The following is a 15,993-nucleotide window of genomic DNA, read 5'->3' as shown; positions in this document are numbered from 1 at the left end:
TAAATCCAGAAATGGATAGCACAATACTCTCTCATGGCAGCACAATACTGTAAGTACACTGAACAAATAGGAGCGTGAGTATGGTTAAAAGAGGAAGGTCAGGGGCATGTATGACACCAGAAGACAGAAAATAAAGCCTTGCTGTATAACTTCACAAAATCTACAGTGGTCAATGATGGTGATTTAAATGTACAAATATAAAACATTTTTGCATTAGGGAAAACAAATGTCAACATTGCAAGGTGTTGAAAATGGGAAAAAATACAATCAATGCAAGCTAGGGTCTATAGTCAACAGTAACCTTGTAATATGCTTCCACTGAATGTAACAAACACATTATGCCAAAATTAAACGTCATCAAGTAGGGGATATAAGGGAAGGGTATGGATTCTTAGTGGAAAAAAAGGAAAAGTCTTCATATAGAGTATGGTGGCAAAGGCATGACTATTTACTTAGGTTGGATTGTATGACGTGCAAATAAACTCCTTAAAAATAAATACAGAAAAACAAATAGAGAAAATGTGGAGAAAAAAAATGTACCTATTTACTGTTCGTAGGGAAGTTGAGAGGTACAGCTCTTCTACAGGACAGTGTTTCACAGGGGGCTAGGGGTGGGGTTGCCATATGATCCTACAACCCTGTTGCTAGTATATACCTAGAGCAACTTAGACTGGGGACACGAATGGACATTTGCACACTAGTGTCTAGGCAGCAGTGTTCGAGACTGGCAATGGATGAAGGTGGCCCAAGGGTACAACAACTGAGGAACAGTGGTGTTTACATACAACTGATGACTGAGCAGCTGCAAGAAGGAATGAAGTTGTAAGGCATGCAACAAGGTGAATAAACCTTAAGGACAGTATGTTGAAGGAAATGTCAGAAACAAAAAAGACAAATATTACCACACCTAACTCAAATAGACTAATTATAATATACAAACTTGAAGAATTGAAGTCAAGAACCTGAGCTATGAGGATGGGACCTATTGTAAAGGTTCCTAGATTGTAAACTCTTACAGCAGTCATATATATTCAGGTGTTATGTCTAAATTCTGAAATACTGAGTTATTTGTATATAACCTGGTCATTCCTTGAAACTTTGGGTATTTATGTGACACCTGAGACTAAGAGAACACTGAAGCTATGAAAGTCAGCATTACCTCATTCAGCAACTATTAAAGAAGCTAAAAAAGCAATCAGCCTTTGACTAGAGATATGAATGAAGCTGATATGCAAAGGACTAAGGTAAATCAGAATACTGGGTAAAGGATGATATGGCCCATATTTTCAAACTTCAACTTTTATGCCAGACCAAAGGGAGAGACATTTATTTGGTGCAAAATTTACATTCTGAGTAGCACATTACCTAATTTAACTTGCATGGTCATTTTACTTGAACCATCATAATTACATAGAGTATGAGATCTTGTTGGTTTGTACAGGTTAGTATGATGCCCCGAAGTATCCCAGAATAATCTGTATCAGAGAATAAGTATCAGAGAATAAAAAAGTATTTGCAACGTTCCCTTGGGGAACTGGGGAGAAAGGAGGAAACACTAAACTTCCCCATTTGGAGGATTCCTTATATTCTCACAAGCAATGGGGCGAACCAGTTCAATTGGCTGAGCCCTCAATCATGGGGATCACCCCTATGAAGCTTATTCCTGCAAAGGAGAAGCTAAGCCTACTTACAATTATGCCTAAAAGTCACCCCCAGAGAACCTCTTTTGTTGCTCAGATGTGGCCTCTTTCTCTAAGACATTTCAGCAGGTGAACTCACTGCCCTTCTTCCTTACACAGGACATGACTCCCAGGGTGTAAATCTCCCTGGCAATGGGGGCTATGCCTGGGGAGGAGCCAGGACCTGGCATCATGGGATTGAGAAAGTCTTCTTGACCAAAAGGGGGAAGAGGGATATGAGACAAAATAGAGTATCAGTGGCTGGGAGATTTCAGAGTCAAGAGTTATCCTAGAAGTTATTCTTATGCATTATACAGATATCCATTTTTAGTTTCTGGTGCATTGGAGTGGCTAGAGGGAAGTACCTGAAACTGCTGAGCTGCATTCCAGTAGCCTTGATTCTTGAAGATGACTGTATAACTATACAGCTTTTACAGTGTGACCATGTATTATGAAAACCTTGTGTCTGAGGCTCTTTTTATCCTAGGTATGGACAGATGAGTAAAAAAAATACGGATAAAAAATAAATAATAGGGGAGGATAAAGGGTAAAAAATTGGGTACAGTCATATACTAGTGGTCAATGACAGGGAGGGATAATGCGTATTGGATGTATGAGTTTTTTCTTTTCCTTTTTCTTGAGTGATGCAAATGCTCTAAAAAAGATCATGGTAATGAATACAGTACTGTGTGATGAATCTGTGAGCCACTGATTGTACACTACAGTTGAACTGTATGTGTGTGAAGATTTCTCAGTAAGAATATTTTTTAAAAAAAGGAAAATCTATACAAAGCATGACAAAAGAAACAGCCACAAATTTATTTTTATTTTATTGTTTATAGAGTAACTTGTCTCTCCAGCACATGTATTAATTCCCAGTTTCTAAGACAGATATTTGCTATATACAAGAAAAATATCTCTATTTTTCTGTACTTGAATATGAGAGTTACTGTAAACATATTACTATGCCTTGATTTTTCCGTACTATGATTTTCTTTCTGTTTAACAAAATCATTTAAGTTTACTTCTTTGTTATCCTGTCCCAATTTGAAGAAATATTACTCTGTGTTTAATCATCTCATGTTTGATCCTCTAGGAATAAAAGACAGTGTTTACTTAATTTAATATTTAATGATGACTGGCTTTTCATATGTGCAAGCCTGGTAAAAAATTTTTCTCATCAAAAAAAAGATTTTGCTTAAGATGTCTCTACAAAACAATTATACCATTATACTAGTTAGCCTTGATGGAAAAGTTTATCATAAAAATAAAGTTCCACAATTTTTGTTCATATTTTTAAATGATTTTTTTCTTTAAACACAAGAACAATGAATATTAACATAACTTGAAGAAGCCGAATGCTTTCTGACATTTAAAATATTATGTAAATATTTTATATTTAACAACATGAAATAGTCTTAAGAAGTATGAACATGCTGTATTTGAATTATCACTCTTCTTAGTGGCTTCCAAAGTTAAGAACACATATACGAATATAAAAAAATTTTTTTCTGCAATGCTTAGATAAGTTCACTTACTACTTGCTCAAAGGAGGAACCAGGTCTTATTTTCCTCATTCACAGCAGTACCTTGCACTTACTGAACATTCAAATAGGTACTAGTAAATAAAGTTTCATACAGTTTGTCATGACATTATATACTATAAGATTTCATTCAGTTGATGTCAGAACCTATGATCCAAGTACAACAAAAGATTTAATGCACACTAAAGAGATCTAAAATCTAATATTTTTGAACCCAACACTATTTTAAACTTTAAATTAAAATACAAACTACAACTATAGCCAACTACAAGTCATTGAAACTATATGATTGCATGTTGGTCTAAAACATATTTTGTTTTGTTTATTTTGAGAACGTGGTGACCCATAGTATCAAAGCTACAGGTTACATAGTAGAATAACCTGTAATTTTCATTGTGATTTTATGTCACCATACCCTATTTAATCTCAATAGAAGTAGTAATAAATTACATACTTAAAGCCCTCAGAAATATTAATTTAAATTATCACTTTGGAAGAAATGTATCTAGAAAGTCAGGTTCAATTTTCCATGTTATCACTCTATCTAACTTATTAACTATTTAAAACTGTAGCATTATATATCTAAAGTCGTATAGTTTACAGAACCTACAAGACTCTTCCTGTATTATTAAACAGATAACACCGAGTCGAAATACACACAAATGAAATTTTTAGACCTTTAAATAACTGTTCTAGAAGGTAGAAAACATTTGTAAACAAGTTTTCTTCTGCAAATATTTCAAGGTTTACTACTTTGTTTTTAAAATTCAGTAAAATACTTTTCATAATTATGAATAGCATGCGCAAAACAGGGGAAGGTAAAGAATTCAGAGTTATAAATGCTTTTGGCAAATCAAATACTTACTTAAATTTTTTTTTGATGGAATAATTGGCTAGTCAAATACAGCCAAGTTTTATGTTTTCTGTCAAAATCTTAAAGACAATTTTCTTGGTAGGCCATATGTAATCAAACATAATACATGGCTAAAAAATTTTTAAAGGGGAAGTGACAGACACTAATCATCTAGTTATTTCAATACCTGTCAAAATATAAACAATTTCTTTCCAACTAAAAAAGGTATCCCATAGTATAAACAATAATGCAAAATAAAAAGGAATATCTGACCAGCCTTGGCAATCTTTACTTTCAATGTGACCAAGCGTTATACAAAACATCAGTCTTTCACAAACTTAGATCCTTATCTAATGAGAAAAGTACAGCTCAAAGGAGCAAAACTCCACTTTCCATTTATTCTTCTATAAATTAAATCTCCATTTAAATCGCCACCTCTTGTAAGTACAATCTTTTTTGCTTAAAAAAAAAAGTGACAAGGTTAGCAGCAAAGAAAATGCAAGGTGAAAAGTATATCTGGAAATCTAATCTTTAAAAAGAGGTATTTATCTCAGGAAGGTAAAATGGATTATATGACATATCAGATGGGTTTTAATTCATACATTTTGAAAAACTTAACCCATGTATTATACGTCCCTTAGTTTTGTTTTTAATGATACCCCAAAATGAAAAAACAAAACAAAATTCTGTAAATCAAACTCACTTTAAAGCAATAATATGTTCTATGCTTTTCACACTTCTATCTGGGTTAGGCCTGTAACATAAGACATTTTTAAAGAATTGTATAGAAAGTTTATCCTCCCTAAATTCTACATTAAAATCTTTCAGAATGGGGGGGGGGGGGAGAGACACCAAGAGGAAGGGAAGTAAAGGCAAAAAAAAAAAAAGATTAAAAAAAACTGATATCAGGAGGTGGTTCAGTGGCAGAACTTTCACCTGCCATGTCGGAGACCCTGGTTCGATTCCTGGAGCCTGTCCATGCCAAAAAAATAAAAAAAATAATAAAATTGATACCAAGGATGATAAATGCTATCATTTCACAAGACTGATCATTTAGCTGATTCTTAGTCTTTCCCTCAAGCTACAGCAATTTTTCACTGACTTTATAAGTGAGTGAACTCTAGTCTCTAGAAATCTGAACAGATTTCTCAAACTTCCAAATCCAATCAAACCAATCTCTTTCCCTTCAGGTTCCCATATCTTACCTGCCCAATACCTTCCTTCCCAACCAATCTTCCATTGGAGGGAAAAGTACATACTTAGAAAATTTAAGAAACTGTTACATTTAAGATCAGAAATACTGTTCTTAATTTATTTCATTTCAATGATTTTCTCTTGGAAAAAAGAGTATTGACTTGGCATTAACTACTTAAATATAAAAACAATGTAAATCTGCTTTATGACTTAACTGTCTCCAAACCAGGCCAGATCTACAAATGTCACCCTAAAAATACAGTATTTTTAGTTCTTTTTAATTTCCCCAAGTATTAAAGTAGCGTCTCTCAGTCCTTAGCACAACGGTGTGTCCCAGAATCAAGGCAAAGTGTTGCCTTTGTGTAGGGAAATATGGCCCAATTATCAACTGAGAATAGACCGATTTGTTAAAAAGCTCTAGGCCTAATTTGACAAACACATAAAATATAAATTGTTCATCCTCCAAGGATCTTTTGTACCTTGATGCTAAAAATGACTAACATAAGGTACAAAAGAAAAACTATGACAAAGTTATAGAAGCAGCTAATATTAAGTTATTTTCCCCCAAACCACTCAATTACACTAAGCCAACGACAAAAAAAAGTGGACTATACTTCAAGTTTGCCAAGAAAGTGCCTTGACTACTCCAAAAACACTGATTCAAAACTTCTACTCCAAATACATATTACTATTCAATTTATATTAAATGCTTAAAGATACTAGGAAATATCTATTTTTTACATTGTTGAATCCAGAACCAGTAAGGATATTTAAAATAATTATTTTAGATTCATGTTTGTATCATATACACAGGCTGCCATGACAAAGCTTTCAGCAACTTAATGTTTTTCTTTCTATTTCCACAAAGTGGAGTAATAGCATAGCCCAGTAAAGGGGAACGTAGGGGTGGAGCCCTTAAAAAAAAACAAACACACTGACAGATTCCCCCATTTTAACAAAGTCCTAACAGTTTGTCTTCAGAAGTAAATTCCAAGTTAAACATACCACACTGGAAGTCTCAACTTGGGACATAAGGAAATTAGAGCAGCTGCAACCCAGAAAATTCTACAACATGAATATTTATTTTGGCATCAACAATACAATCAAATAGCACGTTATTCTGTGCACTCTAATAGTTAAGAGTCTTGAATAACAACTTTTGGAGGGATACTTTAAATATGGAAACTTTTAAAATTTCTTTGAACATTTAAATCTAAAAATTGCCATGCCATCTTTTCATCTCCAAACTGAAATGTAACATTGCCGTATCAACTACATTTTTATGCTTTCCATCAACCAACAGTGCAATTCTAGCCTATCATATAATCTTGGTGAGCTGCTGCAATGACATCAGAATATTAAGTCAACTTCTATCTGAAAATATAATGTTAACTTCAAAAGTTATCAGAACAATAGTCATTGTAAACTTGGAATGGAAAATGATCTGCAAACAAATACTTCACTGGTTGGGTCAGGTTTGGGAATCAGTATTCCAGCATTCTGAAATTTATATTTTCCCCTTTTCTCTCCCAAAAGCCTTCTGTGTTGATGTAACAAACATTTAAAATAAAAGTTCAATCAAAAAGTTCATTTAAAAAAATAAAAAGTTCACTTGATAGCTGTTGCTTTTAAAGTTCCCAGGTGGGGGTGGGGGCAGGGGGAGGAGTTCAATGCCTTCCATTAAATTTAAATACTTATGTGCCCATGCTATACTTGCTAGAGCAACCTATCTTGGTAATTGGTACTCCATTTTATGGTATCCCTTGACAGAACATCCAAAACATTAAAATAGTATTCTCTAAAGCTTCTTTTCAAGGATGTTTGTAAGAATTATTTCCTAGAAACCACCCACTTTAATGTGACTCTAAAACTCCATGCCCAGAAGCCAATGACTGGTTTATAAGCAAGATAATGACTAGTTCAATGGAAAAGGTACTATGACAATAAAGACTGCTCACCATGTTACAATCTGCTTGTCTAATACGTATGTTTAGCTACTGTAGTCAGCAATGTCCAAATATAAATTTGAAAGATTTAATAGCCAGTTCTATTCTAGATCTCAAGCTCATTTTACCTTTTAAAACACAATTTTAATCTAAGATTCTCCATACATTTTTTAAGAAAATATATTGCCTAGAATAAAAAATGTTAAGAAAGAAATTATTATTCAATTTTCCCATCAGTGCAAAAAACGTATCCAAAAATCTCTACTACTTTAGCCACCTCTATTTTCACACAAATTATACGGATGTTTCAAAAAGAAAGAAAAATAACCTCAAACGGGGTTGAGCATATTTCATAAATAAGAATTCTCTACATTTTATGAATGCAACCACAAATATACCAAGAAACACTATGTTGATTTAAAAGCAAAAACTTTATTTGCTTGATTAAATTTTACTTTTATATGCATGGAGATACAAAAATCGTTAAAACTTTTTAAAAGGTCAGTCGTATTTTGTTTACTTAAAATACTAAGTTTAATCATGACCTATCAAAACCTTATCGTTGCTCATTGTATAAAATTAGCACTACACTTGCAAACATAAGCAGGATCTAGACTTATCAACAAACGGTGAGACTTGCCCAACTTCTAAGAATCGAATCTGAAAATCTGGGATAAAAATGTTTTAATTGGAAGAAAAGGCAGAACCCACGGATCCCGCTGGAAAGTTTTAATCAAAAATTTGATCAAAATAGGAAACTCTCAAAATTCATTAAAGTACACAGCGATTAAATCTTTGAAACAAACAAATGTTATGAAAACAAATATTTCCACTTCAGAAGCTCAACTAAGAAGCAAATATCTAAAATAGAAAAAAAAGGTCAGCCGATCTTCAAATAGAAGATACACACAAGCAGAACAGACCGGTTCACCAGCTAACTATTCCGCCCCAGTATCAGAGACATCAAAACAAAGTTGACAATAGAGCCAACCACAAGCTCTCCCTGTAAACTGCACGACCATCTGAAAAACCTTTGCTGTCGCTAACATAAGCTCCTTACAACCAGAAACAGAGAACTGACAGGTGGAAAAATAAATTCCCTAACAGGGCAGCAAGAGGTTGGGAAAACACGATTCAAGAACTGAACGTGTTATGACGACTCCGTAACAGGTCCGAAGTAATTGACGCACACACCCTTCAGCGTAGAACCTCAAGCAGAGATAAGACTGGGAAACTACAGGCTTCACCGAGAGCTACTTACCATTTTAAAACAGTCGTCTCCCTCCTGACAGAAAAACAGACATCTCCTCATCAGAAGTCTTTCCGCGAGTTCTCCCTGGGCCGCGAAGGCCAGCGGGCGGCCGCCACCGTAACGAGAGATGCCGGCAACAGCCCCGCCGCGCGGCCGCCACGCCTTCCTCCGGCCGCAGCGAGGGGACGCGGAGCCGCGCCTCACATTCCTCCTCCCCAACAATCACACGCACTCACGTCCCTGGGGCTGACACCCTCCAAACCCGCCGCTCCGCAAAGCAGGTGACCCGGCCCCAGAGCCAGGTACGCAGCCATCGGCTGGGGCGCTCGAGTTGCGTGTGTGCGTGCGAGCGAGCGCGTGTTTGTGTTTGTTCCCCTAAACCAAAGAAAAGAGGTATCCGTAGTTACGGCCTAAGGCCGGGGTGGAGGAAGGCAGGCCCCCTGTGGGGCTAAACAAAACTTCGGTTGCTGGGAAAAGCCGTTGCGCAACCCTGGCAGGAGGAGGCCGGGGCCGCCCGGCCTGGCCCGGCCCAAGCGCGGCTTCCCGGAGGCTACGCCACCGCTCACTGGCACCACGCGCAGCCCCCGCGCCCGGCGGCCTCCGGCCTGGTGCGGACCCAGCGGCGGAGCTGCCGATCCGTCCGGACCACGCAGCGGGGCCCGGGAAGGAAAGGGGGAGCAAGCGGGCGCTGGGGATGCGGATGGGGACGCGAGACGCGCGGCGGCTAGGACCGTTCCGAGGATTTCGGGCCTGGGTGGGCCGACCCCTCGAGCGATTCCCTTACCTTCCTAGAGGCCAATGCTCTCCCCTCTTCGGGCGGCCACAGCCCTGAGCATGTCCGGGGTGGGGTGCGGGGCCGTGCCGAGGACAGAGAGCCAGGCGCTTCAGCAGGCGGCACCACCCAGCCCGGGCTCAGCCCCTCTCCGCGGCCGCTGCCATCTTGTCCTGGCGGCTGAGAGGAAACGGCGAAACACCCTCCCCCGACCGCTGCTATTGCTGCCGCTACTGCTGTTGCTGCTGAGCACCGGGCCCGTCTCCCTCATCTTCCTTCCCGGGGATTTGGGGTGGGATCCGCTTGGCTGGGGCGAGGGGTGATGAGAGGCCGGCCGACCGGCCTCCGGCTGCTGGGGCCTACGGGCGGCGCAGCGTGCGGGCCCTGCGGCGGTTGGGGCCCATTCCTGACGCCCCTGCCGGGATTGGAGGAGAAAGAAGACAGCCGGGAAAATGGGGACGGCGGGGCCCGCGCCTCGGTCTCCTCAGATCGCCGAGCTGTCGGCAGTCGTCACGGAGGCAACCGCCGCCAACTGCCCGAGTCTAGGGCCCCTCCTCCCCGCCCGCCGGCCTCGGCCGCCGCCTCCTCAGCGCCACCGCCCGCCCAGCAGCGCGGCGCGCCGAGCCCAAGCGGCCCCTCTCGGCTCTGGCCGCGGCGCCTCCGCGAAGCCCCTCCCCGGGTCCCGCCCGCAGCCGCGCCCATGTCGCTCAGAGCCCGCGGGGCGACCCTACCGGGAGGGACCGACAGTTCGCTCCTGCCAGGCCACCTCCGAAAGAATCATCCATCAGCGCCCCCTCTTCTGTTCTGAGCCTCTGGGCCCACCCCATCACAAATATGTATTAAAAGATCCCAGCGGGGCGGGCCACGGCGGCCCAGTGGCAGAGTTCTCGCCTACCATGCCCAAGACCCGGGTTCGCTTCCCGGTGTCTGCCCATGTTAAGAAAAAAAAAGATCCTAACACGCACAGAAAGGGTTAAAAGGCGGAAGCAGGATTTTACAGGCTCCTTGAGATCCCAGAATCATAATTCCCTTCTAATAGAATCTTTTTTTTTTTTTTAGTCCGAAATAAAGGAGAAATGAACACTTAGTCGCGTGAACAATCCCGGTCTAAAATAGGTTCCTCCCGCTCCCTCATCCCAAAAAGTTAAGGGAATTGAAAAACCAGTTCACGAACGGGGAAAAGACTCTTTTGGAAACTTTCCAAGAGCATCTCTAGGCTCCAAATTCCAGTGATTGTGAAGTTCACTCACCTCTGCGTTGATAATTCTCCATCAAATTGGTCAGTTACAAGCCCAGAGACTACTTTCCTTCCTCCTGGAGACTAGGAAGTCAACAGAATGGCCCATCTCAAAGCACGTAATCATAGAACCATAGAATTTTAGAGAAGGAAGAACTTTAGAGACCCTTGATCCAAACTTAATTTTAATGCTAGGTCAGGAATTCAAAGAAGTGTAGGTGAGCTGAGCGCGATTATACACAAAGTCCTTGTCTTTGCGCTCTCTCACCTTCCTCTTTTCCCTAGAAAACGACTGACCTTTTAAGTACCGATCATTCTGATTGAATTTTTTAAAATACTGATTTCCTCCCCTTCTTTTTGTACTGAATTTTAACCATTTAGCCATTTAACCATTTGTTTAACAGAACATCTTAGACTCCGGAATGGAAGTGTCCTGTCTTTGTTCCCTTCATAATCTTCACAAGAAGATAAATAAGTATTTGTCCCCAGTCATTTTCTATTGCAGTAACTGGGCCAGGGCAAAGGGAGTGGAACACTTGCTGCATTTATGATACTACACTTTTATCCCCTGCTGCTTTTCAAACTAAGAGGAAAGTATTTTGGACAATGCTTTTAAAAGACAACAGGAGAGTATGTCTCGAGGACTTTGGAAATTATATTTTGGAATGGCAGTGGTTTTCTTCAAGTCAGAATAACTAGTTGAAAAGCCACCAAAATAAAAAAAAAACGGTGACTATCTTTCAGAGAGATAGCAGTATATTAAGCATTCCTTTTTAATTAGTATTCAAATTACTTTTAAAAAAAAAAAAAACAATAGTTAAAAGAACCAAAAAAGGATAAAATCATTCCTCAAAGGAAAAAGTTACAAGAGAAAAAAATATATCAGGGAAAATGTTCCACTAGAACTTTAAGCTTTCAGACTTCTTGTAAACATTTTTCTAGGCCATCTCTAATAGCAGATGTCCATTCTCCACATTTGTGGCATTGCTGCATCTATGAAAAGGCTGAAAAGTGTTGTTTGTTTTTACTATTATATTCCCAGGGCCTAATATAGTGCCGAGCTTATAGTAAATCCTTAGGAAATGCTGCTAAATAAGTAAATGAACACTATTAATTCAAGCACTCCTCCACCTTATAACTTTATGTCACTATTGTGTCGTAACTTAGTTTCCTTATCTCCAGTCTCTTCCCCTCCAATCCATTCATAACACTGGCATCCATATAATTTCTCAAAACCCCTGATTTAGCCATTTTGTGGAAAGTTTGTAAAAAATGGAAATTTTCTCAGGCTAAGTTCTTTAAGAAATATAAGCTACTAAATTAGCTATGAAAAATATTTAATTCTGCATAAAAAGACTGGATACCCCCCAAAATTAATCCTTTCATTCAAAAATATTTTAATATAATTATATGCCAGGCACTGTACTAGGTTCTGAGGATACGATAGTGAACAGGGAGACACCCACTGAGCTCATACTTTCTCTAGAAAGTTGGATATTATACAAATAATTACAATATTAATAATCATTACAAAAAGAGGAGTACAGAGTGCAATGAGAGCATAGTCAGAGGGACCTATACAAATGGGAAAGTGGGGAAGCCATGAAAGGTGGGTTCATTTACCCTCCGAGACTCAACCAAACACTCCCTTCCTCTGGTAAGAATTCCCAACTTCCCCAACTAAGCCAAATTTCTGTGATATCTTTCATTTTAGCATTTATCTCAGTTGCATTTTTATGTTTCTTTTCTGTTTGTTTGATTAATATTGAGCTTTTGTACTAATCTAAAAGTTCCATGGAAACAGAGAGCACATCTTTTTGCATTCCATTATATCCCCAGCACCAAAGCAGTGACACACAGTATAAGATCAGAAATACCCATTACATAATTTATGGAGCCCAGTGCAAAATGAAAAGGTGGGGCCTATGGTTAAAAAATTTAAGAATTTCAATACTATAACAGCAGAGCATTAAGCTCAAGGCCTTGTGCAACTGCACAGGTTAAATGAGTGAGTGAATGAATAAGTGCTGACTCCTGAAGAATGTGTAGGAACCCAAAAAAAGAGAGAAGAAAGAACATTTGAGGCAGAAAAAAAAGGTAAATGAAAAAGCCATTTTGAAAAAAAGGTAATAGAAGTTTTGAAGAGCTGAAAGTTTAGTCAAAGTGAAGGAATAAGTGGAAAACAGATGAGGGTGGAGGGAGAGGCAAGTGCCAGACTGGTATGGGACTTTATTCTAAGAATAAAAGAAGCCATTGAAAGGCTTAAGAAGGGTGCAACATGATCAGAATAGCCATTGATTTCAGGTGAGGGAACCATGGGTGGGTACCATTTTTTTTCCTCTTTCCATGTTGTTGTAATTTTCCTTCCACTGACTTCCTGTCTCATTCAGAGTAAAAGCTAAAAGCCTTTTCCTCCTTAGCACCTACCACCATCTAAGATACTACTATACATATGTATATATATATTTTCCCCTCCTCAATAGAAGGTAATCTCCCTGAAGGCAGGAATTTTTATCTGTTTTGTTAGCTGCTCTATTCCCAGAGCCTAGAACAGGACCCTGCATATAAAAGGAATGCAATAGGAGGTACAAGGGTAGTTCAGTGTAGAATTCTCGCCTGCCATGCCGAAGACCGGGTTTCAATTCCTGGCCCATACACTTCCCAAACGAGAAACAAAGAACCAAATAAAAAATTCAAAAAATGGTGCTGCAATAAGGGGATACTCACTTGGAAAAAGAATGAAATGTGGCCCCCACCCCCCATACAGCATTCAAAAAAGAAAAAAAAAAAGGAATGCAATAAGTATTTGTAAAATTAAAGTATGAATTTTTTATGTAAGCGGTATGAAGCCCTCCACAAACTCAGGCTGCAAAAACAGTCACAGTGGCTTGAGAGCACCTAGACGTGAGTTCTGAAATACTGCTCTCTCTGCAGTCTTGCTCCCATCCACCCACCCTCCCCACCAAAAAATTACTCCATCCAATAGAAGCCAGCCCTCCTGGCACTTACCTTGTGTCCACTGTTCTTGTTGTTCCTCAAAGTACCACATATAGGTGTCAATAGAGAAATGGGTCTCCAAAGCTTTAGCTGATGATGCTGATGCTTCTGTACAAAACATGGCAATTTCAGGAAAAACCTCGGGGTTTTATCACACAGCCTGAATCATCAGCCCGCTCTCTCTTTCCTCAAGGCAGTTTTTCGTTGTTTTTTCCTCCAGATCCCAGCCATTCTTTAAAGGCCATTAGGCCATTGGCCCTCACAGTAAGCCAAAAAGAGCTCCCCACCTTCATATCTCAGGAGAAAAAAATTCTCCAGGGAGTTTCTATTTCCTCCCGCCCTGGAGGCTCTGGACTCCTCATGCAAAAGATCTACCTATTCCGAGAATGCCAGCTTTGTATACCTCGGTTCTAGGAGGAATAGCTGGAAAGGAAAAAAAAAGTTCAGTATTATGCCAGTCCCACCTACATTTGCATAACTAGAAAGCCCACTCAAATAACCCCTTGCAGCCCCAAGAAGATCTGTTTCTCTTCCTTAAAAAAAAAAACACCACTGTACCAACTAAATTAATACAGAGAAACATAATCTCATCTTAATTTGAGAATTCACAAATGTCATCTTAATCTGGGAGTTAGGCTGTAGAAATCAACATTAGGTAAATCTCATATAGTAAAATCCATCTTTGGAAATTACTTAAATTGTCCATAAAGTGTCATATGCTTTCTTTTCTACATATAACCTTGTACAATAATATATGTGTGTTAGTGACATTCTACTCGTAGGTTGTCATGAATTTTTCACTTATTTCACCTGTTGGAGCACTTCAAAAATTTTATGAAGATTTTAACTTGGCTTTTCCAGTTTTCATCATCTTAAAAACGGAGTCTAGTGATTGCTATCTTTGTAAAATCCTCAGTTAATTCCTTAACAACTTCCTTCAGGATGGTGAGAACATCTTACAACCAAACAAGTCTCAATGGTTGAGAAACCATTAAAATCCTTGGCACATTATTTTTATAGATTTTGCCAAAATAAGATTCTCTTTCAGTTTTGATTGAATTCATTGCCCATGGGTTATCAGCTCATTGTATAGAATGGCCTGCCAGCATCCATGTTGGTTATGTTGTTCTCTCTCTCCAGAGATTCTGTAGTTCAAGTCTCCAATGTTAAATATATTTATGATGACGTATATTAGACTAACATGATTTTTGTATTAGAAAAAAATATGTTTAAATAAAGGAAATGCAAAACAAGAAAATAAAGCAAACCATCAATCTTATTTGATCTTGACATTTCCCTGCTCACAAACTTTCTGCCTATAATTTTACCACGAAAAATGTACACATTTTTAGCAATATTGAGCTATTAAATTTTACTACCAGGGAAACCCTGGACACTGTGTCAAACAGTTGGGACACCCAAATCAATAGGCCAAGCCCTTGATCTTGAGGCTTGCTCTTGTGAGGCTTATGTATGTACCTATAGGTAAGCTAAGCCTACCTATAGGTATGCCTAAGAGTTCCCTCAGGAGGGCCACTTTTGTTGCTCAGATGTAGGCTTTCTCTCTCTAAGCCCAACTGTGCAAGTGAAACATTGCCCTCCCCTCTACGTGGGACACAACATCCAGGGATGAAAGTCTCTCTGGCAACATGGGAGATGACTCTCAGGGATGAGTCTAACCCTGGCACTGAGGGATCAACAATGCCATCCTGACCAAAAGGAAGAAAAGAAGTGTAGCAAATAAGGTAACAGTGGCTGGGAGAGTTCAAATAGAGTTGAGAGACTACTCTGGAGGTCACTTTTATACAAGCTTCAATTAGACATTGCTATTATAACTTGTCAAACCTCAGCCAAAACCATTCCTGCCAATCCTAAAGAATACCTAGGCCATTATATAAGATTCTACAAAGGTTCTAGGCACTAGGGTAACTTTCTAGAATCCTACAACCTCCAGATGGGTCCCTGGACCAGATAAGTCCTGAAATGCAGAGGGGCCAGCCTTTCCAGAATGTCAATTAGTTCCATCTCCTTATTCTATATTATAGACAGCCTCTTTTAACATGTAAAAGTTAGAATGACCATAGCCCAAATACCTCTAAAGAGTGAGAAAAAGATCAAAGGAGTTACAAGAGAAGGTTGGGTTTAATAAATGAATATGAGTGCTGAGTCAGTATATTGATATCTCTTTTAGTCTCCAGTACCTTAGAGCAACTAGAAACGAAAACCTAAATTTGTGGAATTGTAACCTGTACCAAACTTTGAAATATCTTCTACAACTAATTGTTGTAGTATACTTTGAAATGTATTGCTTTTTTGTATATACGTTATTTTTCACAAAAAAAGAAGGAAGAATATAATAGAGAAGATAGGATTTAACAAATGACTATGACTGCTGAATCAATATATTAATATTTCTTTTGGTCTCCAGTGTCTTGGAATAGTGTGCTGGTTTGAAAAGATTATGTACTCTAGAAAAGCCATGTTTTAATCCTGATCCAATCTTATGGGAACAACTATTT

General features: G+C 39.0%; 1 protein-coding gene across 4 annotated transcripts in view; it reads right to left on the bottom strand.

The window, feature by feature from the left end:
- HIPK3 (homeodomain interacting protein kinase 3) overlaps window positions 1–10,611 on the bottom strand; it is a 142,468-nt gene extending 131,857 nt beyond the window's left edge. For 2 of the 4 annotated variants that reach the window (XM_077114357.1, XM_077114360.1), the window contains exon 1: window positions 10,491–10,611. In XM_077114357.1, coding sequence (XP_076970472.1) covers window positions 10,491–10,512 — 22 coding nt within the window. In that variant the 5' untranslated portion in view covers window positions 10,513–10,611. Of the gene's footprint in view, window positions 1–8,477; window positions 8,999–9,252; window positions 9,816–10,490 lie in introns of those variants that run through there. The other 2 variants (XM_077114358.1, XM_077114359.1) reach the window with 2 other exon arrangements.
- Between the last annotated feature and the right edge of the window lie 5,382 nt (window positions 10,612–15,993).

Source organism: Tamandua tetradactyla, chromosome 8 (assembly GCF_023851605.1).
Source record: "Tamandua tetradactyla isolate mTamTet1 chromosome 8, mTamTet1.pri, whole genome shotgun sequence".
NCBI lineage: Eukaryota > Metazoa > Chordata > Mammalia > Pilosa > Myrmecophagidae > Tamandua > Tamandua tetradactyla.
This window is presented reverse-complemented; position numbering and strand designations above follow the sequence as displayed.